General features: G+C 28.6%; 1 protein-coding gene across 1 annotated transcript; it reads right to left on the bottom strand.

The window, feature by feature from the left end:
- Positions 1–2,479: 2,479 nt before the first annotated feature.
- LOC125869424 (uncharacterized protein At1g66480-like) lies at positions 2,480–4,387 on the bottom strand. The gene is made up of 2 exons (XM_049550010.1): positions 3,683–4,387; positions 2,480–2,694 (listed from the first exon to the last, which is right to left on the bottom strand). Exons 1-2 carry the CDS (start codon positions 4,328–4,330, stop codon positions 2,632–2,634), a joined length of 711 nt encoding a protein of 236 aa, XP_049405967.1. The 5' UTR covers positions 4,331–4,387; the 3' UTR covers positions 2,480–2,631.
- Positions 4,388–10,491: the final 6,104 nt, after the last annotated feature.

Here is a 10,491-nt window from a genome sequence, read left to right as displayed (position 1 = left end):
TTTTTAAAGTTCTGTTCAGATTAATCGATTGGAAAAAAATGGATTTTTTATCTTGACTTTTAAGCCTTTATATTAAGGTATGTAATAGTAAGTAATAACCTCAATTCACCTAATAGTTTTGCTACTTAGAATGTATAATTTTCTACAGTTAAGAAGGATTGAAGTCACCTTACGTTCATATCGCGTAATTTCATATTGGACTTAGTACTATAATTATGAATATGGCCTTACGTAAGGGAGTAATCTATTAGAACTTTAAAAAAGTGAACTTATTGTTATTGTATACATATGATATGAATCAAGACTATATATAAACATTAAAAAAATTTGATTATACTAAATTTAGTATTCAATTTGAAATTCATAAAGCCAAAAATAAAATTGAAGTCCAAATCCATAATTCAAAATCCAAACCAAATATTCAAAAAAATTGAATTTCAAGTTGGCCAAAAAATTAAAATTATATCCACCCCTAAGAAGCCTTGCCTCATATTTTATAGCAAAGACTTTGATACTTCTTTTTTTCTCCATTGTTTCAAAAATAAAAATAGTGTCATATGATTTTAATTTTTTCAGTCTTTGCACTTAAACCTCGTCGGAATTTGAGGTACCATATTATTCTGCCAATAGAAATATTTTGTTTTATGCTAAAAAATAATAATTATATACCTCAAATACTATAAGGTGATTAAATTCATTAATTTAAGGACCGATAAAAATGCAGTTGAAAGACTCATAATTAATTTAAGTTATTGTTTTAATTACAAATAGTACTTTAATATTATGTTATTTATTAAGGATACATGAAAATAGCAATAATCAAATAGATTTGTATGCTTTTCTTGATGTGTATTTATTACAATGTACTATTGCACCTAATATGTTTGAAATTTCAATCCCAATTATGTTGAACAATAAATTTAGGTCGACATATATTTATGTCGGTCGATAAATATCACTTTCCTTTCATTTATTTTATTTAGTTAAAAATAACTGATTAAAAAATAATTACTTCACATTAATTAAATTTATATAATTAATAATTATTTTGCATATTTATTTACTCAATAAATATGGAAAGAGATTAATATGATGAAAAACAAAATAGTATTAAACTAAAATCAAAGAATTAATGAAAAACAATTTTGTTTAGTTACATTAGTTAAGGTTTTTGTAAGGGATATATAAACCTGACAAGTAAAATAAATCGAAAATAGTAGTAACATTTTATCCTTAGTGATATGATTACTAGCTATACAAAATATTTATTATTCATTTTAAATTATTTTTAAAAAAGGCATTGGGGCTTATTTGGGAAAGGGGATACAAGGCGAGGAATCAAATCTTCACCAACAAAGTGAGAATTCAGACACTAGCGGAGCCAAAAATTTTATTAAGAATATCCAAGAAAAAGGGTGTGTGGCTGTCAAAATAAAACAAAAAAAATATTGTGTTGTTTGGGTTTTTTTTTCAATCTTTTTTTTTTTGTAGACCCCAAATCTTGGGTCAGAATATATATATATCATAAGCCAACTATTTGTGGTTCAAACACAGAACTCCTTCGTTCAAATAGACATTCACTATACTGCGTCAAATACATAGCTTTTGTCATGGGTGTTCAATATATATATATATGTAGAATTTGACATATATATATCATAGAAATTTTCGACGAAGGACGACTATAGCTATGCACTGAATTCAGATAGTCAATTAACTGAGGGGTCGTTTGGTGTGAGGGATAATACCAAATAGTCCCGGGATTAAATTATAGTACCACTTATTTTGTTGTTTGGTTGGCAAGTTCGGGATAACTTATCCCGGGATTAATAATTAGTACCGGGATAAGTTATCCCTCTCCTTGGGTGGTATAGTAATCCCGGGATAAAATAGGTAAATGACAAAAATGTCTCTTTCAACCCTTTTGTTATATCACTTTTTACATTAATGAAGGGCATTTTTGTAAACAAATAAATTGTTCTTAAAATTTATTATTTTTGAATACAACAAACCAAACACTCAATAAAAAATAATCCCAACACAACTTATCCCATCATAACTAATCCCAACATAACTTATCCCAACATAACTTATCCCATCATAACTCATTTTCAAACCAAACGACCCCTAAGATATACTAAGATTTTCCAATTTACTTTATATCATAAATTTAACAAGGTCTTTTTCTTTTTTCCAAGTTCATATATCTTGTTTTTTGTTTTGATAGTTAAATCTTTCTAAGCATAGTTGAGTTTCTCTTTAAAATTAAATGTAAATTGTTAGCTTCTGTATAGTTGACCAAGTTGCTTGATGATGTATTGTAATTTGTAAATAATGTATTTAACAGTCAAAAAAGTTTTGCAACTAAGCTACTATATTTAGTATAAAAAATGTCAAAATTTGTGTATCAAGTTTGTCGCTACGCACATGGCCAAGGGCGAGCTGATGAGAGCACGATAAATAAAAAGATCGTACACATAACACGTATAAGCTAGTAAATTCGAATAATATCTTAAATAAATCTTACATCATAAAAAGTAAAAAGGTGGAATATTATATAAAAATTATTTACACCGACTATCTATATTATTATTATTATTATTACTTGCTATAGAATGTTTTTTTTCTGGTTTAAGAAGCAGCGACTGCTACTTGAATCTCTCCTTCTGTAATTGGCATAAATCCTACTCGTTTCTGCATAATAATAATAATTGAAAAAAAGGGTTAATCCAATGAATATTATTTAGTAATATTTAATTTGTAACAACTAAAAATGACATCACAGTGATGAGTTACATACGTTATCATGGGCTGAATAATATGTTTCAACAAATTTTATTTTTCTAAATTTTAATAAACAATTCTGTTTGGTACACTACCAAAAGCTAGTGTTCATCTTCTAACTGGTGGTTAACCAATAATTTTCATGATATTATGCATAAATATTAAACATAACGAATATTTATATAGTTGGAGTTATCAAAGTTTTACTTATGGCTCACCTTTTTATGATGATAGTGTTCGAATCTACTTAGATATATTATAATTATTTTATTGAATTCATCGATTATTTTTCTTCATCATAGACAGATAATAGAATGATAGTCATCCTTGAAAATAAAATTTTTCAGAAAAAGAAAATTAGTGAATGTTTATAAAACAAGGTTTTAGGTATTTTTAAAATTTCAAATTGTATTTGAAGTTTTTATGACCAAACGTTGATTTTCAAATAAAATAAATAAAAAAGTGAAAAATTCTGGTCAAACATTCCTAAATATGTGTTTCATGTAATCTATTTACTAAACGTGTTTCTATTTCCTTTTGCGCCACCTTTGACTATATCAAATGAGGAAATTAAAAGCAAAGTTCAATTTTGAAACTTCCTCTATCACAATTTATATGACGATGTTTTGATGGTATTTAACTGATTATGAAAATTTAAGAAAAAAATAATTAAAACTTGTGGTTTAAATTTGAGAACAAGTTATAAATATTGATGTGACTATAATTCTATGATTTAGTCAATTTCTAATCAAAAAGTGATAATTTATGTAACACATATAATTTTTGATATACTACTTAATTACTTTTTTCTTATAATCGTATTCGAATCAGTTTATACATACCTTAACTAATTTCATGAATAATTAATATGACATTAGAATCATGATAAGAACAATACCTCTCGCGATTTGACTCCTTTCTTAACTATTCCTCCATTATTATGACTTTGTTGTTCCATCAAAGCACCACTTCCACAATTGTTGGTATTCATGCAAAGTTTCATAATTTTCTCAGCCACCTCATTCTCATCTTTGCTCTCCATCATCAATTTCTCTACCTCCGCTTTCGATAACCTCAACTTCAGTCTCGTAGGATGGGCCTGAGACGGCCCACCACTATCGAGTATACCTGAAGCAGAGCTATTATTATTATTATTATGATAAGAGGAACACTCTTCAGTTACAATACTAGCTGGCTTCATGATTGACAAGTCAGACGTGGATCTCCGCGCTAACATAAGTGTCTCTAGACGATCCTTCGCGCTCATTTGGATCGCGGACCGGACCCTTCTCGTACTTTTTTTATTCTCTTCGGGGAATTTAGGTAATTCAACGAGAAAATAAAGCCTTTTAGATTTTAACTCTTGTTGAGGCTCTAGTGGCTTTGCTCGAACCCCGTAATGCTTTACTTCTTCCGATTCTAATAATACCATCGATGGATAATTTTTCAGAACCTCGTTTGCATAAATTGGGGTTTTGAATTTCATCGTTTGTCCATCGATTTTCATCACTTTTGTTGTTTTTTTTCCTCCTAGACTGTTCCCCATTTTTTGGATTTTTTTTTTTTTTTTTGGGAACTTAAAACCAAAAATAAGAGAGGAGAATTTATGATGGAAAAGTTGTTGTTTTGGGCTTATATAGAATGTTGGCAAGATAAATAGTACAAGTTGGTGTAAGATAAGGACAAGGAGGTAAACAGTTGTAATTGTTTGTTAATGGGTCAAAGAAAGAGTGCAGATTTGAAAAATATGGACACATTATTTTAAAGTTTAGTAAAGTTATGTAATTAACTATTTATTTTTATATGGTCGCATTTATTAATCATGTATTCAATCTTATTTTCAAAATCATAGATGACTATCCGAGGATCACTCACTCTACTTATAAATAGTATGTTTTATGAATGATATAATGGTGTAAAACATGTTATCGATAAATATCTTTTGGATGATATAACGGTGTAAAATATGTTATTTACATTGATGGTTTATATATAAAAATTTAAACTTGATTTAACCATCTAGAAAAAGATTAGAAAGTAAGGAGTCGTATTATGTGGTTGTCAGGGTGTCTAATTGGACACGTTTTGTTGGGAAAAAATATCGTATATATATGTAAAATGATATATATATATATATATAGTGATTAAATAACATATTTTGAACATCTTTGACATAATTTGCGATTATAGCCCAGCGATTTCAGATATCTCGAATGAGCCATTATCCTTGTGTTTGAATCTCACAAGCAGTAATTTTCTCCCTTTTTAAAAAAAGTTTTTGAATTTCTGGACACTCTTCGTAAAATTTATAATTTCGTCACTAATTACACATTTAAACTAGTTCAACTAATTAGAACATACTAATATTAATATAATTTGCTATATTTTTAACGACTCATAAGCAAAGGGACTAGAAGTTTGTATTTAATTATTGGAAGGTTAACTTTGACTAGTTATATATCTCAAGGATCGTAATATTTATTTATTTTTCGTATTTGGGGGACGAAAAGTGCAAAAAAATTCAAACTATAATAAAAAGTGATATTATTTTTGTTTCATATTTCTTTGTTTGTTTGCCCAGTTGGTTGTGGTCTTTATTTATTTATTTTTAGTCTATGAAAAGAATACCTTAGTTTGTCATATTCGTTTTTGTAATTAACTTATTCGATAACGTTGCTTATTTGCATGCCAACAAAACAACCATGTCCCATATTTAATGCCAAATATCGGATTTTAGAACCCTTCAATTTCTACTTTATATAATTGCAAATGTAATAATTAGTAATAACTCGAATTCAAGTCGTGTATATAAAAAAATTCAGTAACATAAAGCATTCTCCCTAACAAAAAAAACTAGTAAAAAGTAATAATGCTTCTTATCATTATGGATTGTCGTGCAGTAGTGAGACTGTTTCATTCTTAACCAGAGGTTTTGAGTTCGAATCCTATGTATGGAGAAATTTTGTTGAAAGCAACACCCCCAAATAGGCTCTACGGTACGTATCATAATTTTATTAGAATGGATCCGAATACCGAGCCAAAAAAAAAACGCTCCTTAAGTTGGACATCTGGAAATGAAGAAATACTCCTGATATCTAGAACAATTTAGACATTGAGGATTTTATTAATATTATATACAAAAAATGTGTCAATAAATCAAATCTTCATTTTGTACTCATCTTCTCATTCATATTTTAAAATAACTATTTAAAAAAAAAAAAAAAAACAAGCTCCGTGAATTATGGGTAACGATTATGATTAATAACGTAATTTGGTATATTATTTAATATTAACATAAACTCATTGGTTAATTAAATAATTAAGAATTTAGCTTGCCTAATTAATGAAAAAGACGTGCGTAATTTACGGTGTGGATCCGTGAATTAGTAAAAGAACTCCCGGTCCATTGTCCATTAGGGGTGTTCACGATTTGGATAAAAATCGATCCAAATCGGAAAATTGAATCAAATCGATAAAATAAAACCGATTTTATTTGGGTTTGGTTTTAGATTTTTGAAAACCGATAGTATTTGGTTTGGTTATGGTTTATTCAAAAAAACCGAAGAAATAACCGAACCGAACCAAACCGATGAATTATATACATATATTTTTATTAATATATTGTTTTTATAAACAATTTTAAAGATATTATATATATTTTCATTAAAATTTCTTTATAATTTTCTTATTGAAAACAAAAATGCCCAAGATGAAAACATTTATCTTATTGATTTCATGTATATGAGTGTCTATGACAATTCTTTGTGAAACTGAAAATGTTATTGTCTCTTCCTTTTAGGTCAATATAGTGAATTTTAAAGCTTTATTGATCGTAAATTTAGTGATCGAAAGTTCAGTAATTTAAGTCATTCAAACTATATTTCATTTTGAATGGATTGATGTCACTTTTTTCACATTTTGAATGAATTGTTTCTTTTGTTTTTGTGTATGGTTAATAACCGAATAACCGAACCAAACCAAACCGAAATCGATAACCACCAAACCGATAAATGTATATTATATTTGGTTTGGTTTTGATAATTTTAAAATCAATTAAGTTAGCTTGGTTTTGATTTTGACCAATAACCGATCCAAACCGACCCATGAACACCCCTAGTTGTCATCATGTGGTTTTTATGGTGGCTGATAATTATAGTGTTCGGATTAGCTAGCATGTATTTAATTAGTTTTACTAAATACTTCGTATTTTCTATTAATAAATAGTATTGATGACTTTATTCGTCAAGGCTTAGACGAATACAAATAAATCATCTAATTTTTTTTTTACAGAAGATTATAAAACAATATTGAGTATAAAAATGTAACTTTTTATGTTTCTCTTCTTACCTCTCTACGCAAGACAATAACTACATTATATAACCATACCTTCTTTATTTATATTGGAATTTGATTCTACAATCTCAATTTGTTTAATATGGAGTAATATTTAATTACGAATTCTGAATGTTGAATATTTTGTGTGCTGTACTTTTAGTTTTTACTTTCCGCACAGTTCTTGCTTAGTCAAGAGACCTGGTCCACTGACTTATGGTGGACGCATATAAGCCATCACTAAACTAAAATGTTACAAAAGAATGTAGTAATATTTTTTTTCAATCATTTTTGACGTGCATCTACAATGCACGTAGAATTAGAACGTAAGTGTGCTCATAGTAACCATCGATAAGCAATTGTGTTCACAAAATTATTTGCCAATCAAATGTTAGGCAATATTTATCAACATCGATTGTGATGCAGTGATAAAACTACTTCATCCTTAGTCAAGTCCCAATTTGAATTCTGAATATGAAGAAAATTTTGTTACGAGTGTCACCCCGAATAAATTCTTGAGCAATAATAACATTTAAATGATTACAAAAGGACAACAATATTTGTGTAAATTAGTCAAAAACACATATAACACGTTATATTCAGTCCTAATTTAGGGGAGTTTTCGGTGATTACTTACTAACTAACACCTTTGACCAAAAAAAAAAAAAAGATTGTAGTAACATTTTTTCCCCTTAAAATTAGAGTTGAAGTATATAATTTTTGTAACATGAGAGGTCAAAAAGTAACTTAAATAGTAACAATAGTTCCAACAAAATGCATCATTTTCGTCAATTGCTAGTATAATTTCTCAACAATAGTCATCTAATGTTTGATTGATTTTTAATCAGTGGCGGAGCCATGAATTCAAACAAGAAAAGTAAAAAAAAAAATTATATAAGAAAAAATTGTTTATCCTATCGACAACAAAGAACAAATTGGAAAATAGCAAATTTGATGAATTAATATTCATTTTATATTTCTTTTTCATCTTTATCACTCTTCTTTGTCTTCAAGTTTAAAATAGTTTCTTTCATTTTTATTTTATTTACATAGTATAATTTTTCAACAAAAAGTGTTCTAATCCTCCCTGATTTCTAATGACACGTTATTTTCTTATATCGTACTAGTAAAATTGCCCAACAATTCTAGCTCTTGTCAATAATATATTATGTGACCAGGGACGGAGGCAGCATATACTTAGGGGGTTCGGATGAACCCTTCAGCAAAAAATATTTTTATACATAGATAAAATTATTTTTTAGGTATGTATAGTAAATGTCGAACTCCCTTTCACTAGTTCGTTTACTTTTCAAATTTTGAACCCCTTATTAAAAATCTTGGCTCCGCCACTGATTATGTCTAATATTTTACCTATTTTGTCTTATAAAGTACTACTAAAATTCCCCATAATTCTAGTTCTAGTCAATATGTAATATAATGTCTAATATTTCACCTAATTTTTTTAAAAAAAAATTAAACTTCAATAGCCATAATGTCAAACTATCAACCTCAATGTCTAGGCGTTCCATGTGCTATATATGTTCATATGTTTAGAAGAAGGAAAAAAAAATCAAGCTCTCATTATTAGAATGGAATTTATTTGCTTACTTTGAAAAAAAAAAATCAAAAAAATGCAGCTTTGTAAATTTAAAAAAATATCAACCAGAAGATTTTTCAAAAAAATTGCTAGAAATTAAAACATCAAATATATTTTTTTATCAATTGAATATAGGAGGTGTAGAAAATATTCATTTGTAAAAAAATATAGGGAAAATACATAAAAACCCCCCTGAACTTGGCACGAAAACTTACTTTAGTACTTAAACTACACGGGTGTTTATATACCCCCCTTAACATCTTTTATGTGAATTATTTTCAACCCTCCGAACACCAACCTTGTGCGCGTGTTGTTACAGCTTAGAACGGCGCGTTAGTCATCTTTTAACATTTTTTAAAAATTAAATTTACCCCTCCAACGGTAATATCCGACCCATTACCCATTTGAAGAACAATCTTCACTTTTGAAGAACCCTAAATACCTCTTCTCCCTCACCAACCCAATCATCCAAAAAATGGCGACTTAATTCATTATTTTTCTTAAATCTTAGCTCTTCAAACCTAAAAGTTGAATGTTTAAAGGAATTGTTCTTCAAAATGTAAGATTCAAACCTAAAAGTTGAATCTTTGAAGGAAGTGTTCTTCAAAATGTAAGATTCAAACCTACTCTTCTTCATCTATTATTTTGATTTTTCTTTCCTCCCTTTTTCTTATTTTCTGTTTTTTCCAGATATTCGTTAATTCTTGCACAAAATTGTAGCACACAATGCGATCAATTAATTTGACAAATCTTTGTATGGAAGAAGATGATTATACTACGAAGAAAAAAGTTTATTGTAATCATGGACTTGTGGTGCGTTTGAAAACATCTTGGACTTCAAATAACCCCGGAAGAAGATATTGGTCATGTCCTTATTATGGGGTAAAGATCATTTTTGTTTAAATTTTTTTAGCCGATTAAGAATTTGATTAACCACTAATTCCTTCATCCTTTTTCATTATTGAAGAGTCCTAGATCTTGCAACTTTTGGTGTTGGAAGGATAAAGAAAATATTGATTCAAGGTCGAAATTTGTGATTCCTAAACTAATACAGAAATTGGGTGAGCTTGAGAATATAGTAGAATCCTCTCAAACCTCAGCCACTGCATTTGAATTGATTGAGGTTACTGAAGAAGTTGACAAGCCGGGAGATTTCAAACAAGATGATGATGGTCTAGGTATGAAATTGAAAATGTTGCAAGAAGAGGTTGAGAAGATGAAAGTGATGCAGAATAAATGGAGAAGAACATGGCAGAATGTGCTCTTTTTTGCTGTAGCTTGTTGTTGCGTTATGGTTATAGCTATAAGCTATTGGTTCTGGGTGATAAATATGAAGAAATGTTCAATGAAGTTACCTTAAGTTGTTGATGTAGTGAGATCCAATGTTGGTGTAGTGTAGCACTGTTTATGTTGTAACCAATTAGGTGCAAAACTCTTTTGTAATGAGTTTTCTTATTTTCTTAATGTAATTTGGTGGTTTGTGTATTTGTTTGTGTTTTATTTACAACTGCATTCGCTAAATTGCAGTCACAATTGCATAATTGTACACATAAAAGTAATGCAAAACTGGCTGCATAATTGTTTCAAAAAGAGACAACTAAAATATCAAACTAATGCAGTCACAACTGCATAATTGTTTCAAAAACAAACATAGATCAAACTATGCAGTCACAATTGCAACATAATTGTTTCAAAAACAAACAGATCAAACTAATGCAGTCACAGCTGCATAATTGTTCCAAAAACAGCTAAAATATCAAACTAAAGCAGTCTCCATA

The sequence above is a fragment of the Solanum stenotomum genome, chromosome 6, assembly GCF_019186545.1.
Source record: "Solanum stenotomum isolate F172 chromosome 6, ASM1918654v1, whole genome shotgun sequence".
NCBI lineage: Eukaryota > Viridiplantae > Streptophyta > Magnoliopsida > Solanales > Solanaceae > Solanum > Solanum stenotomum.
The sequence above is the reverse complement of the archived record's forward strand: the minus strand, read 5'-3'. Positions and strand labels throughout refer to the sequence as shown.